Source organism: Crocodylus porosus, unplaced genomic scaffold (assembly GCF_001723895.1).
Source record: "Crocodylus porosus isolate Cpor-Errol unplaced genomic scaffold, CroPor_comp1, whole genome shotgun sequence".
Taxonomy (NCBI): domain Eukaryota; kingdom Metazoa; phylum Chordata; order Crocodylia; family Crocodylidae; genus Crocodylus; species Crocodylus porosus.
The window spans coordinates 85,359,333-85,381,288 of NW_017728918.1; the positions used below are offsets into that span (position 1 = coordinate 85,359,333).

General features: G+C 48.7%; 1 protein-coding gene across 2 annotated transcripts in view; it reads right to left on the reverse strand.

The window, feature by feature from the left end:
* ATG5 (autophagy related 5) overlaps positions 1 to 11,311 on the reverse strand; it is a 147,893-nt gene extending 136,582 nt beyond the window's left edge. The window contains exons 1-2 of one of the 2 annotated variants that reach the window (XM_019537828.1): positions 11,230 to 11,311; positions 10,153 to 10,317 (exon numbers count right to left, since the gene is read on the reverse strand). In XM_019537828.1, the coding sequence (XP_019393373.1) occupies positions 10,153 to 10,260 (108 nt within the window). In that variant the 5' untranslated portion in view covers positions 10,261 to 10,317; positions 11,230 to 11,311. Of the gene's footprint in view, positions 1 to 10,152; positions 10,318 to 11,229 lie in introns of those variants that run through there. The other variant, XM_019537829.1, reaches the window with a different exon arrangement.
* Between the last annotated feature and the right edge of the window lie 10,645 nt (positions 11,312 to 21,956).

Sequence of the window (21,956 nt, forward strand, 5' to 3'; positions counted from 1 at the left end):
CAAAAACAGCTACAGGACAAAGAACCTACTAAAGACATGGAGTAAAGTTATTTCTCAAGTCAGAATGAGCATGGCTTATGATAAAATTAGTTGCTTTTTCTCTGGATGTTAAGAAAGGGATACATAAGTCTCTTGAACAGTAGCAAAACCTGTGTCACACCCTCCTGTCTAACAGCACAATGTTAAGATCCTGAAAGTTGGCCTGATCCCACAGGGCAACACAAACAGCACAGAGAATGATACTCTTTTTAAAAATCTATACTCAATAGAAATATTCCTTTGTATTTACAAAACTTATATTATGATAGAGTCAGAGTCAATCTTTTTACATTAGTTTATTTCCTAAGTCACAGTAGTGTCTGAGGTATTACTACTTTCTCCATTTAGGCTTCATCCTAATCATTAAACCAGAAATACAGTCTCATCAATCTTAAAATACACACTTTTTAACTTCATCCTACAATATCTGGAACCTAAATAGTACTGAGCAAAGAGGAATAAAACCTTGATATAAAGAAAGGTAAAAGTGAAATGCATAAAGTAAAGAAACACAAAAAGTTAAGAAGCAATATTAAGTTACTTTCCTCTGTGCTACTAATGTAGGGAAGAAATACTTTTAGCACGGATATCTTCTCTTCACAAAAAATGTAAATATAAGGTTTAAGAATTTCCAACAGTTGAATACACAAAATAAAGTACCTTTTTCCTGGCACACAGTATGCCCCCGGATATAACGCACAACTTGTTGCTGAAAGGCAGAACGAAGAAAAAAGATTTTTTTTCAGATATGGCTGCATAATTTAACTGCATTAGGTGAGTCAGCCTAATCTTCAGCTGTTTTCACTCTCCGTTTTCTGCACAACTAAAGCTGAATTTCTAGCTGCTGCTAGTCTCAAAATCTTATGATTCTGAAAAGAGCTAAAGAGTTAAAAGGTGCAGACAGAAGTACAGCTTTAATTCCCAGCTGTAATTCAGAACAATTTTTGGAAAGCATTCCGAGTTACAACCAGGAATCTGGGTTTTCCATTTCCAACTGAAAAACAGAGTAAAATGCAGATTTTCCCCCTTACTGGAGTAAAACATGGATTTCTCATTTTAGCAGAGAAACCCACAGATTTTCCAGCTTTGCCACAAGCCTTCTGCAGGCTGGCAGGAGTTCCAGCCCACAAGGTGTTGCGAGGGAGCAGGAGGAGGCAGTCAGGCACGGGGTACCATGTTTGTATATGCACGTGGCATCCAGGCAGCTTGGAGAGCAGCTCCTCCAGGAAAGTGGCAGTGGGAATAAAGGTTCCCATAGGGAGGGAGGGAGGGAGGGAGGGAGCTGGGCAGGGCTGGGACTGGGACTGCTGTACACCCAGGCAGTGCGTGGGCCTTGGGGCCGCAGCAGGGAGCAGGATGGGGCCACAGGCAACTCGTTCAGGGGATGGGGTGTGGAGCCGACTCCCTGCCACTGTGCACACTCCCAGAGAGCAGGGGGACCTGTGCCCCCTAGATCTCTGTGTGAGACGGGGGTGGATGCACGCTGTGGGCTTAAGCTCCAGTCCTGCTGCCCTCTGTCAGGGTCCCTGTAGCCTAACAGGTACAATCCAGCACTGTAGGGCAGAGCAGGGTTGCACAAAAAGGCTGCTTGCCACTGCAAGCTCCACACTGCCCTGGGGAGGCATCCCCCATGTGTGTGGCTGTAGCAGGGGTGGCAGCGGGGGTTGTGCCCCTTGCTTCTACCATGCGCATAGAAGACACGTTGCCAGGTCACCATGGAGCTCACAACGGCAAGCAGCTTTCCCTCCAAGTGGGGCAAGGGGTGAGGGGCACCAGCAGGGCTGGGAGATGCTTTCATTTTAATCACAGATTTTGGGGGGTTTAAATCACAGAATTTGCCACTTTTTTTTTTTTTTATCATGGAAAACCATGATCGCTAGTTACAACATTACCCCAAAGCAAATAAAAGTTCACCGTTAGTGCAGTGGGGGTGGGGGGAAGTGGGGGAAGAGTATCTAGCTGTAGGCTGGGAGCCTGCAGCCATAACAATGGTCAGGGCTCTCCACTAGTGTTTGTTGTTTTCAGAATGGTGTTGGTGCTGAAGGTTGGGGTGGGTGAATTAGAGCCCCCCCCACCTTAGTGGGGACTCCAATACACCCATCCCACCCTCCAGGGGGGCTGAAAAACCCCCAGACTGAACTTCTTTTCCTCCCTTTCCCCCTTCCCATTCTGAAAACAGCAACAAGCTGGGACACAAGTTACAAAAAACACTACATTTTGAAACGTCTTAATTTGATACGTCATGCAATGAGAAGTCAGATTTTCATCTAATCAGCCATTTTTTAAGCTGTCTGCAGCCCTGCACTTGTGTTTGGTCACAGCTATAAACTGCTTTCTGTGGCCAGATCAGGCAAAAATTGTCACTGCTTTCTGCACCCAAAGTATCTAAGCTGAAGAGAGACTGGAAAGTAGCCAGCAGATAGCAAAGTTGCCCTAGCAAAGATTAGTCTGATTAGTGGAACAATCAAGACCATTAAAAAGAAGAGGCCATCACTGATACCTGTGCAGTACTGAACAATGAGACATTAAGTCCATTACCTCTCTCAGCTGATAAACCCAGGGATTTGAGTTTTCCTTTTCCCATGGAAAAACAGCGATAGCCGCGAATTTCCCACTTTTGCAAAGAGCTCTGCAGGTGGCAGAGTTCCAGTCAGCAAGAACTAATTGCAAAAAAGGGTGGGAAACCCCCAGCCCTATCCGGAGGGGAAGGAGAGGGGAAAAGGGTGGGCCCTGAGGCTCTCAGCCACCCAAGGCTTGGCTCAGGCTCACTGTTCATTCTTAGAGCCTAAGATAAGTGGGGCTTGCAGGAGATTGGGGCTGGGCTGGGGGATTGTGGGTCATGGCTGGGGCCACCAGCAGGGCTGAGCGGGGCCCTGGGTGGCAGGTGTGGGTGTGGGTGACTGCCAGGGCTGAGGGAAGAGCTAGTGGGGCAGGTGTGGGTGTGGGCAACTGCCAGGGCTGAGGGAAGAGCTAGTGGGGCACGTGGGGGGCAGTAGGTGTGGCTGAGAGAGCAGAGAAGTGCTGGGGGAAGCCCCCCCATGGAGTGTCCATCACTGGCATATGGACCAAGAGCAGCATGCTATCGGCCCTTAAGGGAAGCTGCACAGGGAAGCTGCACAGGGAAGCAGAGCCCACTCAGGCTGACAGCACATCGCTCCTGGCAAACAAACCACTGGCCACGCAGGCACTCCATGTGGGGCTTTCCCCAACACCTCCCGCTCCCTCAGACCCCAGCCAGCTTTGTGCAGGAGTGGCCACAAAGCCAATGGCATGCTGTTGGCTTGAGCGGGCTCTGAGCTTCCCTGCACAGCTTCCCTGAAGGGCCAATGGTGTGCTGCTCCAGGTCCATGCAGCGCCAGGTCCATGTGGCTTCAGGTCCATGCAGTCCATGCGGGCGGGCACTCCTGCAGGAAGCTAGCTGCGGTCTGAGGGAGTGGGGAGGTGTTCAGGAAAGCCCCACATGGAGTGCTCACCCGGCTGGCAGTGCGTGGACTTGGAGTGGTGTGCTATCAGCCCTTCAGGGAAGCCACATGCAAGGAAGCGTGCACTGAGCCTGAGCAGGCCAACAGCTTGTGGCTCCTGGCCTATGCACTGCAGGGCTAGCTGGGCCAGGTGAGCTTCATGCCTCCATGTGTGGCTTCCCACAGGAGTGAAGGAAGCCCAACAAAGAGGTACACAGCCCACTCGGCTGACAGCATGCAGCTCCCAGTCCATGCACTACAGGCTGGGCCTTGTCCAGGGGTGGGGGTGGAGCCGGCTCCCTGCTGCAGCACACACTCCCAGGAGGACAGAGGAAACCTGCACTCTCCAGATCTGTGCGCAGGGTGGGGGCAGGGCAGGTGTGTGCTGCAGGCTCATGCTTCCCATCTTGCTGCCTTCCCCAAGGGCCTCTGCCCTGGGGCTAGTGTGTAAAACCCGGTGTGTGGCACAGCACAGTGGGGCTGCACAGGAAAGCTACTTGCCACTGTGCTGCCCTGGCCACACTTCCCCTGTGTGCATGGGGGCAGCAGCACAGGGTTGTGCACATCACTGCTGCCCCCGCCTCCAGAGGAAGTGTGTCCAGGGCATCGCAGAGCTCACAGATGCAAGCAGCTTTCCTGCATGGTCCTGCTGTGCCCTGCCACGCTGAGTCACGCACGCTGCACTGAGGAGGCCCCAGGGGACAGCAGCAGGGCAGGAAGCATGAATCTGCAGCACACACCTGCCCTGCCCCCACCCCCCCCACAGATCTGGGGGGCATGGGTTCCACCCCCCCCCCAGTGCACGCTGCAGCCGGGAGCCTTGCCCCTGCCCAAGCCCATGGCAGGCAGGCAGCAGTGGGGGAGATGGCTCCATGCTCCTTCTGCTGCAACAGCTGCTGACTTCTGTTGGGGGCAGGGAGCTGTAAAGCTGGGTCCTTGGCCCCATTGCTCTGGCAGCTGGGGGCCCCCTCCAGCAGGACCAGGTAGCAGGGAGGAAGGGGCACGAGTAGGGCGGGGGGGGCACCTTTAATTTTAATCACAGATTTTGGGGGGTTTAATCAGAGAATTTGAGATTTTTTATTACGGAAAATCAGGATCCCTGAAATACTACATAATACCACAGCTGCTGCAACTGTGGAGCAGGAATCAAACCAGGATGTTTCCAACCCCAGCAAAAAAACAGCTCTCCCACTTAATACATACACCTCTATTTGGGGGAAGAGCAGCAAAGGGTGCTGATTTGGGGGTGAAAGGTGTGTGTGTTGTACATGAGAAAATAGGGTATGTTAAAAACAGCTGCGCTCCTGAGCCACACAAACAGGCCGGCAAACAGGCGCACTTGTCAAAGAGTGTGCTGGAGTTTGTGCAGGGAAGAGAGCAGCAGGGGCCAAAGACTCCACGCATCAGACTCAGAGGCTTCAGACAGAGTCTACAGAGCCCTCAGGTGAGTGTATAAGAGAAACTTTAATTGGGGTGGTGACTCAGAGCGCAGGCAGGGACCCTGCCCTGATGTTGCCTCCACCCAGGGCTCCGCTGAGGCCTCCACCCAGACAGAGCCCTTGGGTGGGACAGCAGCACTCTGGCCCCCTGCCTACAGGGGTTGCCTAGCGGGTCCACGAGGGCCCGGGGGTAGTGGAGGGGCAGGAGGTCCCCTCACTTGTTTCACACATGCCCAGATTGAGGCCCTGGAGGGGCCGGTGAGGGAACTCCAGGCAGAGGTGAGCAGGCTGCGGGGGATCAAGGTGATTGAGGTTGATGGGTACTTCCATTCTCTGCAGGTCCACACACGTGAAGGGAAGGCATCACAGGAGAGAGCTGATGAGGCCAGATGGCAGACAGTAACCTCGAGGACAAGACCTCGCAAAGCCAGGGCAAGTCCCTGTGTTCAGCTGGAGAACAGACTTGAGGCACTGGTGTCACTGCCAAAGACCACAGTAGTAGAGGCCACACCAAGAGATACCACCAAGCCAATTGAGAGAGAACCAAGCAGCCGGAGGAGAAGACATTGGGTCATTGTGGTAGGTGACTCCCTCCTGTGAGGAATGGAGGGAGCCATCTGCCACCCAGATCCCATGGAACGGGGAGGTATGCCGCCTGCCCGGAGCCCAGATTCGTGATGTCACAGCAAGGATTCCAGACCTGATCAGGCCGACTACTATTCCATGGTCCTCATCCATGTGGGAACAAATGACGCAGCCCAGAGTAGTCCAGGCAGGGTCACGAGTGACTACATGGAGCTGGGAACCAGGCTCAGAGGTTCAGAAGCACAGATGACCATTCTACCAGTCAGAGGTCAAGGATAGCACCTCAGCAACTGCACTAGAGAAGTCAATTCATAGCTTCGGAGCTAGTGCCACTGCACAGAATTTGGTTTCCTTGATCACGACCTGTACTTCCAGGATACGGCCTTGTTCGGGCAAGATGGACTACATCTCTCTCCAGGAGGCAGGAGTCTCTTCTCTTACAGGTTAGCTGATCTCCTTCGCAGGGCTTTAAAACTAGGTTCGTCAGGGGACAGGGATGATGATGACAGGGAGAGACCAGATACAAAGAACCAAGAGTCATGCACTACAGCAGTTCAGGTAAGTAACAAGGGCCCCGCTAGGCAACAGAATGGGAGATTAGCAAGGGCATCTACTGGGGGGCTTAGATGCCTCTACATTGAAGCTAGGAGCATGAGGAACAAGCAGAAGGAACTTGCGCTCCTGCTTGCAAATAAAGAATTCGACCTGGTTGAGCTAACAGAAACCTGTTGGGATCTTACCCATGACTGGGCAGTGGGCATTGAGGGCTACAGGCTGTACACACAGGACAGAAAAAAAAGAGGGGGGAATTGCTCTCTATATTAAGGAACAATATACATCTTCCATAGTCATATTGGGACAAGAAGGGCAAATTGAGGTATTATGGGTCAAATTACTGGGGGCTGGGGAGAAAGAGACCTAGTAGGAGGGGTCTATTACAGACCCCCACACCAGGCGGATGAGTTAAACCTAGAATTCTCAAGGCAGCTCTCAGAGGCAGTGCGCTCAAAGGACCTGGTTGTCATGGGGGACTTAAACTTCCCAGACATCTGCTGGGAGAAGCAGGCAGCCTGGTCTGTCCGTTCACGTAAAATTTTTAACCTCCTTACAGGACCTTCACCTATCACAGGGGTACACGTCCCCACCAGGGGTAATGCCTTGCTAGACTTGGTACTAGCCACAGGGGATGACTTGGTGGGGGATATGCAGGTACAAAGTAACCTAGGGGATAGTGACCACCAAAAGGTGGGGAAGATAACTAGTACAGCAGAAGTACTGGACTTCAGGAAGGCCAACTTTGGTAAACTCAGGAAATTAGTTAGGAAGGGACTGACTGGTAATAGCCTCGCAGAGATGGGAGTCCAGGAAGGGTGGGTGCTTCTCAAGGGACTAACCTTGCAGGCACAAAAAAAACTATCCCAGTCCACATAAAGGGGGACAAAAAAGCAAAGAAACCCTCTTGGCTGAGCAGGGAAATCCAGGATAGCCTGGTGAGGAAAAAAGAGGTCTACATGCTATGGAAACAGGGGGCAGTCACCAAGGAGGAGTTCACCTGCTTGGCTCGAGCCTGCAGGGAAGCAGCGAGGAGAACCAAAGCAGAGATGGAGCTTAGGCTGGCAACAAAAGTCAAGGATAACAAAAAGTCATTTTTTTAAGTACACAGGCAGCAAAAAGAAAATGTAGGATAACTTAGGACCACTTCAGAACAAAGACAACTGGTAACAGATAGGATGGCTAAAGCAGAGATTCTAAATGAATTCTTTGCATCCGTGTTCCTGGACATGAATACAAATACGCATCCTATTAGAACTTTAGGCAAGCCCAGGATAGATGCCAACCCACCAGCAGTTCATGCAGACCTAGTATGGGGGCATCTGGAGGGACTGAATGTATTTAAGTCAACAGGCCCTGATGATCTTCACCCTAGGGTACTTGGGGAATTAGCTGGAGTCATAGTAGACCCACTGGCACAATTGTTCAAGCACCCATGGAGCTCAGGACAAACTCCAGAGGACTGGAAAAGGGCCAATGTGGTCCCTATTTTCAAGAAGGGGAGGACGGAGGAACTAGGTAACTATAGGCCGGTTAGCCTCACCTCTATTCTTGGCAAGACCTTTGAGAAAATAGTTAAAGATCACATTTGCGGCAGACCAGCAGGTAAAACAATGCTAAGGGGCAATCAGCATGAGTTCATAGCAGGCAGATCCTGTCTGAACAACCTAGCTTCATTTTACAACCGGGTCACAAAATGCTTGGATGAGGGACCAGAGGTAGATGTTGTTTACCCAGACTTTAAAAAGGCCTTCGACACAAATGTCACATGCAGTTCATATAAATAAACTAAAAAACTGCAGTATTACAGTCCAGTGAGTAGAAAATTGGCTTATGGGACGCACCCAGAGAGTGGTGGTAGACGTGTCGGTTTCTACCTGGAGAAATGTAGGCATCTGAGTCCCCTAAGGCTCTGTCCTGGGACCAGTACTATTCAATATCTTCATCAGTGACTTGGATGAAGGAGTAGTAAACACCCTGTCCATGTTTGCTAATGACACAAAACTATGGGGGGAGATAAACACACTAGAGGGAAGGGAGTAAATCCAAGTAGATTTGGACAGGCCGGGGAGATGGGCGGAACAGAATAGGATGCAGTTTAACAAGGATAACTGTCATGTGTTGCACCTCGGAAGAAAGAATCATCAGCACTCCTACAGCCTGGGAGGGACCATTCTAAGCAGCAAAACTGCGGAAAGTGACCTTGGAGTCAAAATCGACTCCAAAATGAACATGAGTCACCAATGTGATAAGGTAATAAGTAAAGCTAACCGCACTCTTTCTTGCATAAGTAGGTGCATCACGAACAGGTCTAGGGAGGTGATACTTCGCCTCTATGCGGCATTGGTCAGGCCACAGCTGGAGTACTGCATCCGGTATTGGTCGCCACACTTCAGGAGGGATGTGGATAACCTGGAAAGTGTTCAGAGGAGGGCCACCTGTCTGGTTAAAGGCCTACAGAAAAAACCCTATGTGGACCGACTGGGAGACCTGAACCTTTTTAGCCTCCACAAGAGGAGGCTGAGAGGTGATCTTGTGACCACCTACAAACTCATTGGCAGGGGGTCAGCAGGAAGTGGGGGATACAATGTTTACCAGGGCGACAGTCGGGGTAACTACAAACAACGGACAAAAGAGAACAAATTCAGGCTGACATCAGGAAAAAGTTCTTTACAGTGAGGGTCGCCAAAATATGGAATAGGCTTCAGAGGGAGGTGGTGTTGTCCCCTTCCTTGGTAATATTCAAAAGGAGATTGGACAGACGCCTGACTTGGGGTAATCTGACCCCAGCACTCTTTCCTGCCCAGGGCAGGGGATCAGACTTAATGATCTAATAGGTCCCTTCTGACCCTAATAATTATGAAACTATGAAAACATATTATAAAATTGTCTTCTGCACTTACTTGCTGTATTTCAAATATTTAAGTAAATCCTGCACTTAACTCACTGAATCAACAAGTAGCCTCTATAAATGATCATCTATAAAGCATTCTAAGTGCTGCATACTATATTAACTCTGATTGCTACAACCAGCACTCTCAGGCTATAAATGAAATAATCTTTCCCTCTTTTTTTTTTCCCTGATCCCAATACCCCAAACACTTACCTAGACATTTTACAAAATTAAGTAAAATTAGAATAGAACTATTACTTATTTCCTTGTTCTTGAAAATCTCTCTCCTAACATACCACTTTCTGGATATGACCGTTCTTACCCATTTAAACCAGCAGGCTTACTAATGCACGTTATGCACATTAGTTGTACACAATGGACAAACAGACACATGACAATTACAGAATCTCAAATGAACATGAAAGTCTCACTAAAAGAGCTTCACAAATAGGCATAATGGTGGAGCATTAGCAAGGTCAGTAAGGATTCAGGGAGGTGATTTGTTTGTAGCTCAAGAGAGTCCAAAGGAGGGCCATGCACATTCTCTAGAAGCCTAGGGAGCAGAACATAGGAGGAGAGACTGAAAGACTTGGGACTGCTCAGCCTGAAGAACAGGAGACTCAGAGGAGACTTGGTGGCAGCCTGTAAGTATATTAGCATGCGCCAGGGCCTGGGAGAGTCTCTATTCACCAAGGCCCCCCAGGGGACAACAAGAAACAATGAGCACAAACTGACTGAGGATTGCTTCAGACTGGACATAAGGAAAAACTTCTTTACAAGTTGAGTGCCAAGGGTTTGGAACAGTCTCCCCCACAGAGGTGGTACAGTCATCCACCCTGGTGATCTTCAATACCCACCTTGCTGGGGTCATCTGACCCCAGCAGAATTTCCTGCCCAAGTGCAGAGGGGGCTGCACACAAAGATCTGCAAGGTCCTTCCCAGCCCGTAACAACTATGAAACTACGTATTTCAAACACCTATGTCATCCAAACCTTTCCAGGTCAAGCCTAGAGCACGTGCTATTGAAAAAGGAGCCTAGCTTCATTTGGCTTCCATTTAAATTAAAGTTGCTACTTTTGCTTGAATTAAAAACAGTATTTCCACAAGAGGTATCAAAATGCCAAAGAGAAATTTCAAGCAGGCACATACAGATGTAATGCCTATCTACCTTCATTGTACTTACATAATAGGGATCAGCTTCCCTTTCAGTTATTTCATCTTGATACAGAGTGAAACAGGTCGGTATTCGTCCAAACCACACATCTCGAAGTACATCTTTGTCATCTGTCATTCTTCCAATGGATACTGAAGCACATGTAGACTAAGTTGCTTCAACCAGAACTACCCTCTATTGAACCCACAAAAAAAAAAAAAAAAGAACCAGCAAGATTAATTTTTCTTTAAACAAAAGAAATAAAAATGACACCAGACCCTTTTCATAATGTCAAACAAGAACAGAGGTACCCAGTTATATTTACTAAATTACTAATATGTTAATCTCAACAAAGCCAGCTGGATGTATAGCTGTAACTTGGCTGCAAAAGCAGAAGATTAGGAAGCTGAACTCTGATTTAAAAAGGTTAAGCAAAGTTAACTGTCTGCTTTACTATCAGTATGTGTAACAAGACGGTGATGGCAATGATAAAGCACTTTCAACATTCACATCATCTAGGGAGGGCTGGCCTGTGGCACTTGTGACATGGGCACACTCCCTGAGCAGCGCACTGCAGACTGGGGAGGGGACAGGCAGCACCAGTGGCAAAGGCAAGAGAGAGCAGAAAGCAGGGCAGGCTGGGAGCACAGGGCAGGGAACAAAGAGCAGGCTGGGAGGAGAAAGCAGGGCACTTCCTCAGCCTGACAAACGGTGTTTGTGCCCAAAAGTTTCCTAAGAATTCTTCCAACTAGTGGAGTTGGTTTAATAAAAGAGGGTGGATTTACTCCAAGAACTTGGTCTGCCCATGTCCTTACAGCAACACAGCTACAAACTACACCCCTAAAAAATGGAGTGCAGGGTGGGGTAAAAAAGGAGAGCAGCAGAGCAGGCCGGGAGCCCAGGGCAGGAAACAAAAAGCCGAGCAACAGAGCAGGCGGCCCCATGCCCAGCCCATCCCATCCCATCCCATCCCAGCCTTCAGCCCCATTCCCGACCCCAGCCGCAGCTTGGTCGCCGTTCCCCACCCCCCGCTGGCGGCCCCGCCCCCTGCCTCCACGGCGCCGGGCGCTGCGGGGGTGGGGGAGGGGCGGGCGCGAGGACCGTTACCTGCGGCTCCCCCAGCGCGGCTCGGCCGCGCGCGTGTGCGAGACCTCAGCCCGCTCCGCCACTCAGCGCGCCCCCCGTCCACCACGTGAACAGCCACTTCCGCCCAAGCGGAAAACTCCCCCCGCCCCACCTGCCCTTACCTCCTGTCCGGGGCGCCGGAAGCCGGAACCGGCGGCGGGGGAAGTGACTTCACAAAAGGGGAAGGCGGGAGGTATCGTTAGTCTTGGGGCTTTTCTCTTCTTCTCCTCCTGTTCGCGGCTGCGCATTGTGGTGTCAGGCCCTGCAACCACTCGCTCCTGTCTGCCGGGGGCTGCCTGACCGCTTGCACTGTAGAGCCTGTCACCCGCAAACAGGCGCCTGATTAGGGCGAGCCCTGAATGGAGGGGGCAAAAATAACCCCCCTGCTTCGAGGGGTCTGTACTCGCCGAGGCAGCCCCTGCTTTTCCCCTGCCCTGTTGCTGCGCCTGCTGCGGTGGGGAGCGGGCAGGAGTAAAGCAGCGGGGCAGGCTACCTCTGCAAGTTCCATCCTCAGTTTTTTAAAACCCGGTCTTGGCTGGGATGATCTAGTTGCACATGGTCCTCCTGCCTTGAGCAGACGGTGCGACTAGATCAGTGGTTCTCAACCTTTGTTCTACCAGGGACCCATTTGTAAACATGGATGGCCAGTCCCGACCCAGTGCCACTTACTCCTGGCTCACTGCCCCAGTGTGGGGCTTGGCGGGGGGGCCTCGCAGGCGGGAGCTTGCAGGAGAGAAGCCCTGGCTTAACATGTTTTTCTCCTTTAAACGGGTATCCATTTCTAAAATTTGTTTCCTACCCTTTCATATATTCTTGTGACCCCTGGGTTGAGCAACATTGGACTAGATGTTCTCCTGAGGTCCCTTCCAAGCTGAATTTTTTTATGATTCGAAGAGGCCTGGTCCAGGCTACAAACGTTGCTAGTGGGTGTCTCCAGAGCCCCAGCTCATTTTAGCAGCTAGATGGTTTGCATCAAATTAACAAAGGGGTTTAAGTGCTGCTGTGCTAAGCCATAAACTGCATAGGTGAGCCTCAAAGCTGCCAGCTTGCTGAGTGGAGATCTGTGGAAGTTGGATATTAGGAAATATTTATGACGGGTATGTCATAAGTCCCACCCCTGTGTCTAACAGCTGCTTGGAGGTACCTACCTCCATTTAGTATCCACAGCCCTGCACCTCTCCTGAAGTTCCTAAATTCTTTGAGAAATATGACTCCTGGCTGCTTTGAAGTTGAATAGTCCTGCCTAGATCTTGTGAGAGTGTGTAAAACCACTGATCATTTTCACATGAGTGTGGGAAGAACAGCCCTCTGCACATAACTAGTCTAAGGAAAATGAATCATAACTAATAATTTCCTTTTAATATGTATTTTAGAGCAGAGGTAGCAGCCTTTTGCTGGTGTGGATTGGAACTTGTGATCTGTCTTGCCTGTAAGCCAGAAGTCTCTGCTCCCTCCTCCCCTCTTACCATCCCTCCTTCAGAGCCAGCTGCCTGAATTCACCCACTGCAGATGCCAGACCCCTCTGCAGCAACGGAAGAACAGATGCAGTAGAGCAGAGGACTTCACAGGGAAGGGGAGTGCTGCAGGGAGGATGGATGGCATGGCACAGCTCTGTGCTACTGATCCCCCGTGTCAGACTGCCTTGCATCAGACCTTTGTGGGCAGGATCTGGCCCACAGGTGTGGGCCAAGCCCTGGTGTAGAGGAACAATTATTTAATAGTGGGCTATAATGTCTTTTTACAGTTCTGATTTTCCCCACCAGATGTCATGCTACTGCTGTTTCTGTAAAGATTTCACCATGGTCAAACATGAAGGATGTTGCCAAGTTCACAGAATAAACAAATGTAAAAATGATTTTTGGAATTTAGCCACACACAGAGTTTACTCTGGGTTTTTAAAAATCTGTGTTGCTATTTTTTCAAACCTTTAGCACTTACATTATACCTTAGTGTAAACAGTGCTCTTTTAAGTACACAGCCATCTCACTGGGCACATCTACACATGCATTAATGCGCTTTTCCTAATGCACATTAAATTTAGTACCTCCAATATGAGGCACTAAACACATGCACATCACGCTGCACTAACGCACAGTAGCTCAAGCCCACACTCTTTAGGTGACACAATGCACAGTAACCTGCCCTACTGCATATTAGTGTAATATCAGTTTTTTATGCGCCGCTTTAATTTGCAGTACAATAGGCTACTGTGCATTGAAGTGCACATGTAGACACACTCACTGTTGTAGTATTAGCAGCTCAAACTCCTATTAGAAGCCTCGTGGGAAGCTAGTTAGTTTCAGGGATGCTAATACCACAGCAGGTAAACAAAGTCACTAAGTACATAGCCCTGTCAGTGTCAAAATTGACTATCTCTTCTCATTTTCAAAGCTTTTACTAGTTTCTACTACTGGACTTGGTACTGCTATTTGAAGCCTTGACAGTAAGGGACGGTAGCAGCCAGAAACCTATGTACCTTTCTCAAGGCTTCAAGTAGCAAGCTTTTGACGGCTATTTCCACTTCACTGTTTCTGACAATTGATAATCTACAAAGTACAAATAATCAGTAAAGTGTGCAGTGAGTCTGGAAATTGTTGTGCAGTTAAAGCAGTTTAAGTATTTAATCAAGATGCATATAACCAGAATTTATCACGATGTAATGTTTGGAGCTGACATTTTGTTATGCTGTTATGCAAATTAAGCACTTACTTTGTATGCATAACAAGTGGGGTGAGGAGGAATTAGTGCTGTTCCCCTTAGGCAAAATGGGGAAGGAGAGAGGTGGGTACAATTTGCAAATCTTTTTTTTTAGGGCTGACAAGCAATTTTTAAAAATCATTGGTATTAATTGCAAGATTAAAAAAAAATAGTTGCAAATAATCGCAATTTTGATCACACAGTTAAACAATAGTCAGCACCCTGCACCCAGGAGCCCATGCACCCTGTCACCACCAACAGCACACAACCCCAGCTCCAACTCCAGCCTGCACTGCTCCAGACTAGCACCAGCTGTGGCAAACCAGCCAGAACCCATGCAAACAGCCTCAACCCCAGCCCACCCCAGCCCACTCCAGACTCACCCTCCCATGCTGGGCAGCAGTAGCAATAGCTGGGCAGAAGCTGCTTCTCAGTGCAGGGGAAAAACAGGCCTTCCCCCTCACTGCTGGGTGTGGGCTACAGGAGGCTGCAGCAAGAAGGGCCCTGCAGCAGCAAGGGTGAGAGGCCACTTTTTCCTCTTGCTAAGCAGTAGTTTTTGCCTGGCTGCTGCCGATACAACCACTGCTCAGTGTGGGCAGGTGACCTGGAGTGGATGTGGGGTGGGCCGGGGTTGGAGCTGTTCACATAGGTTCTGGCTAGTTCAGAGCAGGCACAGGGTGGGCCAGGGTCAGGGCTGTGCATGCAAGTTCCAGCTGATCCAGAGCTGGTCTGCTTCTCCCGGCTGAGTCCAGAGATGGCACAGGGTAGGCCATATTTTGCCCATCCCTAGTCAAAATGGATGTGCGTAATTAACACTCATTACAAAAATTCATGCGTTAATTTTTTGAGTTAATTGCATGTATTAACTGACAGCCCTAATTTTTTTTCTATACATGTGGAATATGTCACATACAGCCATGTTTTTAAACCAGTGTGCCATGGCACGAAGAGCTCTCTGGTGTGCCACGAGAATTTTGGAATAATGAGAAGTTCTCCAGCTGCTTAGCACTAATGAATAAGCCACATCAATGAGATAGTCACAGATGACTTGTGTATGTGTTGGCTGTGGGGGAGAAAGAGATCCAGCTGACCAGAAGAAAATCCATCTACTGCACATGCTGCATGTGTGTTGGCTGTGGGGGTGCACAGTTTGCAAACCTCTGAACAGCTGTGCCGCAGAATTTTGTCATAGGAATGAGCTACAATGAGCTAAGTATGGGGAGGGGGAATGCCTTAACATGTGTGCTGCAGAAAAATTATTAATGTAAGCGTGCCTTGGGCTGGAAAAGTTCAGGAAACTGACATACAGGGCAAATCTGGAGACAGTAAGAAGATCAGTCAGGTTTTTGGCTAACGCACAGGACTAGTTCTCTAATTCTACAACATGCTAGTCCTTCATGATGCTAGATATATTCAGTCCATCTTTTTGTACATTAATTTCCCCATGGTAGATCAGATATCTACTTTTCCAAGGGTACACTAAGACTAAATTAATGCTTTGAAGCTTTGGACAGAAAAACGTAAAGTTCTTATAATGTGCTCCTCCTGGGTTGCATACTGTCATGGCTGATCTCTATTTAGAAGGAGAAGTTATGTCTGCTTGTGGGCAGAGGATAGTGGGTTAGGCAGTTGTTAGCTGCTCCCTTTCTGATCACCAAATAAGGCTCTTAGGAATGATGTTGATGTTGCAAGTCCTAAAAATTCCAAATGTTGAGGCATTTTCTAAAATTTCCGAGGAAGAATTCTGAAAAGGCCATAACTACATGTTGTTACTTTATGACTGTGACTCCAAAGCAGGAGTGCTGAACCCTGAGCCCGCAAGACAGATTCCACCCCTGGTATCATGTAATTCAGCCCATGGGGTGTCCTGCAGGGGGGTAGTGTCACTGCTTCCCACAGCCAAATTTTAAGACCCATGGGAAGCCCTACGAGCTGGATAGCATAGCCCTACATGCTGCATCAGTTATGCAGGGCAGTGCAGGTCCTGACCCCAGTGCATGGCTGGCATGGGGCCTGATCCTGGTACACAGGGGCCAGTCAAGGCCACGGAAGGCCAAGTCCTGGTATAGAGGGCCAGATCCAACCTATGCACCACTCATCTAGCCCTCAGGGCCGAAAGTTTGAGCACCACTACTCCAGAGCAACCAGTGAGGAACAAAGTGACTAACACAGGGAAACCAGAAAGAAGCTGGGAAGAAAGGAGGAACTACTGATGATCCAGTTTTGCAGGGCTAGGCCCTTAATAGAATAGTTAAAAAAGGATGGTGCTCTAATCCAATCCTCATACTTAAAGTTAGGAAATACATTTAAAAGTCCTAGCTGGAGTATCCAGACTGAAAACTTACAATTCTTGACAACTGAGGGGCATGCAGGGCAACAGTCCCATGCAGCTATGTCCTATCCTACCCAAGCTATCAGTCTTACCACCCAGTTGTAAGATACATGGAGCATGAGGATCCAGGAAGTTTGTAAGCTTTGGAAGCTTATCAGTGGAGCTGGATCTCTCATGTTAGTTTTGGCAGGTTTCTTACTGATTAGGTCAGCAATATCTATCGTCTTTTGGGATTTGTGTGGGTTAGGCTCTGGATTTGGATGACAGTTTAAAAACTTTGTTTACTATTTAGTGATAAATGTTACTTGTATTGTAATTCACCCAATTAAAATATTGTTGACACATTAATCATCCTTACACCCTTTTACAAAACCTTCAGGCTTAGGGATAGAGAAGTTGGAGCTGAGAGCTGACTTGCCAATGATTACTGAGCCTATTCATTGAGCCAGGTGTAAGCTCAATAATTCCTGACTCTCAACCCTGTGCTGACGTCTTTAGATTGTTTATTTCTACTGTGGTAAGAAAATCAAGTTTCACTGATGACGAATTCAATATGTATCATGAAGTCCATTAAACACTTGTTGAATTTTGTATATTTTTCTAAATATACCAAATTCCTTTAATTACATTTAAAGTGTTCTAAAAGAATGTAATTTAGACTAAGAATAAAATAAGAATTAAAATTTGAGGTAAGTCATCCACCACTGCCATAATTCTTTTAAAAATGGCACCTGCTTCTTTTTTTAGAGGGTTAACTTAGGGAATTTAAGCCTGGGGCTGTGACTCCTCTTCTGATTTTAGCACATCAGCTCTCAAGAGGAATAAAGTTAAAGGCACACGCCCTTTTCTTCAGCATTTCCCATTGGCTAGTTTAGGCAGCTCCCAGCTCAATGTGTTAGCTGTTGTGAAATCGTGTTCTGTAGTATCTTAGGGTGCTGTTACAGGTTACCTTTACAATATTTTAAATCTGTGGAATGTTATACTGTTATGAAGTTAAAACAGTTTTCAAGCAGTCACAGGTTAAGGCTGAATGCCATTTGCACAACTGTAACTTACCACTAGAGGGTCTGGCAAGCAGGGACATAAACAGGAGCCAGGACCCTGTTCCTCCTCTTGCCTAGGAGAAGAAGGGGAAGCATGACATGGAGCTCTGAGGCAGAGAAACTGGCATGGAGTCTGTGGCTTCCCTACCTCTGCAGCAGCAGGAGCTGAGCCAGGACCATGGGTGGGAAGGGAGAAATCTTGAAAAACTGTTTTAAGTGAAGGGCAGGAAGAAGTAAATAGAAGTGGTAGAGAGTTGAATTAGGAGCGGCAGGGATCATGCTGGCTGGGATGCAGGAGCTGCTGGGAAGAGGAGGAATAGCCGGGGCACAAGAATGAGAACCAGCATGCTTGCTCCATCGCACAGAGCACACACTAGGGCAGAGCTGAGAACCAACATGCTTCCTGCATGACATAGAGGGTGTACTGACAGAGCTAGCTGAGAAACAGGGGGTTTGCAGGGCCAGTAAAACCGAGGCATGATGAAGTGACCAGCCTGCAGCAGTGTGGAGAATGGGACTGTCTGGCATGGGGAAAGGGAGGCACAGACACCAATGAAAACCTCTCAGCATCAACCCACCTTGGTCTATTAAATCATTTAAGGTTATGGAAGGCATATTTATGTTATTATTTATAGCATTTTTAATTGAAATATAACAAAAAATAGACTCTTATGTGTTAAATTGTGCATGATGATGGAGGGTTGGGCCCTGGGGAGCCCCTTAGCTGAACCCAGCCAACTGGCCTCATGTGAGTCTGCCCCAGTGAGGCCCCTAGCACTGCTCTCTCTGGGAAGCCTGGCAGGGTTGGGATTGGATCCAGGGTGGGGGGTGGTTATGCAGGCAAGAAGTGGAGCTGCTGAGGCACAGGAGGCCATGCATTCCTATCTTGGCCAGGGACAGGATGGAAGAGGGCTGGCAAGCACCAACTGTTTGCAGCAAACCCTGTTGATCTCCCCATGGTCCTATCCCAGGTTGGGAGGCTTAGCAGGGCACAAACTCTCCCCCAAGTCCTTCATGCTCCCATGCTGCTAGGAGGGAGGGGGCTGGTGAGTGAAGCTCAGGCAACTGGCTACATGCCAATTGCCTGCAAAGAAAATTACTAAACTAGACCTCAGGCCCCCCATCCCATCCCAGCCCCACAAGCTTTGCTCAGGGCTGCCTGTGACTTTCAGCTGGGTGCAAGGCATGGGAAAACTACAATCAAGGTCAGTTTACATGAGGTTAATTGAAATTTTCCCACAGCCCCCCTGGCCTTTTTCCGAAATTCTCCCCTGGCCAGGGGTGTAGCATGTGGGTCAAAGCTTTCTCTGGAGCCCCGCAAGTTGAGTTGAAGTAGGGTTATGGAAAGCTAGGAGGGGTGGGCGTGGGGAGGCATACTTCCCCATCACCACAGATAACCATTGATGGAGAAACCCTGGAGCCAGGGAAAGCTTGCTTCTCTTGCCTGCTTGGTCCCACTGCATGGAAGCCCTGGCTGCTCCATGCTGAGTGTGGAGTGGCTGGGTAGCAAGGCCATGCAGCTGGGTAAAACATGCTTCTCCCTGGTCTCCCTGCTCTGAAGTTGATGAGAGGGCTGAGGGGTGAGAAACCAGTAGGTTTTTGGTGGGTAGAAAGGGGTAGAGTGGCTTGGAGGTGTGCATCCTGGGATACTGGAGGACTGCAAACTGATTGCTTTGTGGCAGGCCCATGCTCACCGTGTCACTGTTGGCCTGCCCTGCTTGCCTAAGCATGTTGCACCAGGGTCCACTCTCCTGCCACAACTTGATGTTACTTGAAGTACTACTGGAGGATGTTGTTCAGTGTCATCCAAATCCTGGGTACCTCAGCAGGTTTTTCTTCTGTGGGGCTCCTTACCTCCCCTTCACCCCACCCCTTTCCATTCGGGTGTGTGGCTCGGGTCTTGGTTGGATCTGGATGTGCTGTAGGGCACTCTCTGCTCTTCCTGGGCAGTCTGTCTGCACCTTTTTTACCCAACTGGTCATACAGGTGTCTCCACTTAGAAAAAGGAACAACTCAAACTGAAATTCTCCCTGGGGTGCAGGCAAGCAGGGCAACAATTCTCACTGCATCAGGCGCCTCTTCTTTGGCACCTTCTCCCCTACACATGGGGTAAATGGTGTACCTGTCACATAAATTCTGCATGGGGGCTCCCCCAAGAAGCAAGGGGCAGGGCTCCCCACCACTTCCAGTGGAGTTCCAGGACCTACACATGGTGAAAAGGAGTGGAAAAGGCCACCAGTTCTATTGTGCAGAGCTTCCCCCTGGTAGTGTGAGAGTCCCAGGAGCTGCATGTGAGCCCTGTGCAATCGAGGTGGGCCAGCCTGGCTCCGCTTCTTGCAGCAATGTGCAGTTCCCAGAACTTGCTAGAGCTGCATGCTGCCAGGGGGGCCATGCATGAGCAAGCCATGAGCACCCTGAGGGTCCACCACCTGCTGCTGCTACCAATGGCAGTAGCTATACACTGGCAGGGGTACCTGCACCCCCACCCTCCCTCACGCCTCTCATACCCACACCCTGCCCACCTTAGTTCCACAGTCCTGCCACACTGCTGGGTATGGTCTTTGCACTCCTGCCAGTCTGAGCTCCATGCTCCTCACTCCTGCCCATCTGCAGCTTCCCTACCTGCTGCCTGGGGCCAGCACTGCAGCAGGGACACAAAGAGGAGCCACTGGAGGCAGGGGAAGCTGAGTAGGTCCCCCTGTGGCTGTAGCAGCGGAACCAGTGGCCTCACCCAGAAGTTGTAAGTACTGGCCAGAGCTGGGGGCTGCCCATGCACAAGGGTGGGAACAAAACACACAGGCTGGACAGGGCACAATTAATTGTTGGGTGCCCATGGGCCGGATGAAATCATTGGGTAGGCTGGATCTGGCCTATGGGCCATATTATGCCTGATCCTGAATTTGAAGGTACTTAAAATGGGCTAACACCCTTTAATGGGTGAATTCTCCCATTTTAAGTGTCTATGGTAATTTAAATCTAAACTGCAACAGAGCCCCAGCTCTCACTTTGCACTGTGTAAGAAACTTAGGCACCTAACTTGAGAGTGAATTTCATTCTGGGAGTCAAGCTCCTAAAAGTTATCCATTGTGATGCTAAACATTGTGGTGCTTAAGTCCCTTTGTGGATATAGCCATAAGATCTTAATTGAAGAGGATGAAGTATAAGCAGTCAACCTAAAACAAGTTACTAGGCTGTGATAGGTCTTTAACTGCACTTTAATAAACTACTACTAGCACTGACATACAAAAGAGTAAAATTGTAACAACTGCATCTTGTTTTTTTGTGAATTAGTAAGGTATGTTCTGTTTAAGTGAACTTAAATCTAATGTCTGCTAGCTCTGGGTGAGAACATGAAAGGCTGTTTTCCTTTTAGAGGGTTCTTGGGCAAATGTAAGTATAAGTAAACAAATGTTGTACAGTCTTTATTCTTTCTGGTTTTGAAATTATCTCTCTTTAATATCAAGCAATGATAAGAAGGAGGTGTCAAAACCAGAGCTGCTCAGTCCCCAGCCCACTGGCCAGATGCAGCCTGCAGAGCCACGTAATCCAACCTGCAGGTCTCCCCATGGCTCTAGAAATTTGGTAGTGGGGGAACTGTGGCAATTAGCACTGCCACCATTCTCCACTGCCAAATTTCTGAACCCCACTCAGTTGAATCAGCCCTGGCTGGGCCAGCCCCACATGGAGAGATTGGGCCTCATTCCTGCACAGCTAGATCAAGCCGGGGCCCTATACAGCTGTGTGGGATTGGGTTCTGGGCAGAATGGCCATGCCTGTTTCGCAGGATCAGACACCAGTTGGGCCAGCAACATGTGCCAGATTGGACCCATGGACCAGATCTGGCCTGCAGGCAAGCCTGACATATTCATCAGGCCTGTGGCACAAAAAGGCCTGGCCCCACTGGTCAAAACGATTGAAAATAATGTCATAGGATTACTAGATGCAGTAAAAAGAAATTAACTCCTTGGACTTGTTTTTCAAGTAGCCATTTTGTTCCTAACACGCCTTCTTTTTTCAGGGAATTTAATCTAGATTGAAGGGAGGAAATTCCCAGACCCAGACAAAAATATCTGTAAATCTAAAGAACCTCAAGCGGTATACCACTCCCTGATACCGCTGTTATCAGACAGCACAATGATTCACCATCTGTTGGCAATTATATCTAAATACCTGCCATTGAGTGCATATGAAGGAAGAAGCTATTAAAAATTAAGATCATAATTATGTCTGGATAGACTCTGACAGAAATAAAGTAACCAATAAACTTGACGCTACATAGTCATGGCAGACAGCATCTTCTGGGGTGGTGTAAGAGGTGCAGTTGTAAATATGGATCTGGAGATTTACTTTATTAAAACCAATCAATAAACAAACAAAGGTAATTTTGATTTGATTATATTTCATTTTGCTGTTTATTCTGCCAGAGGATGGAGATAGTTCTAATCAGTTTTATGTAATTCTCAGAGAGAACTATGGTTTTGTGATCATTACCGAAGCACAAAATAAGGAGTAGATCATTCTTTTGTATGAGAAAAACAAAGAAGGAATTTCATATTTCATAGATTTCATAGACATTAGGGCTGGAAGGGACCTCGGGAGATCATCGAGTCCAGCCCCCTGCCCAAAGGGCAGGAAGT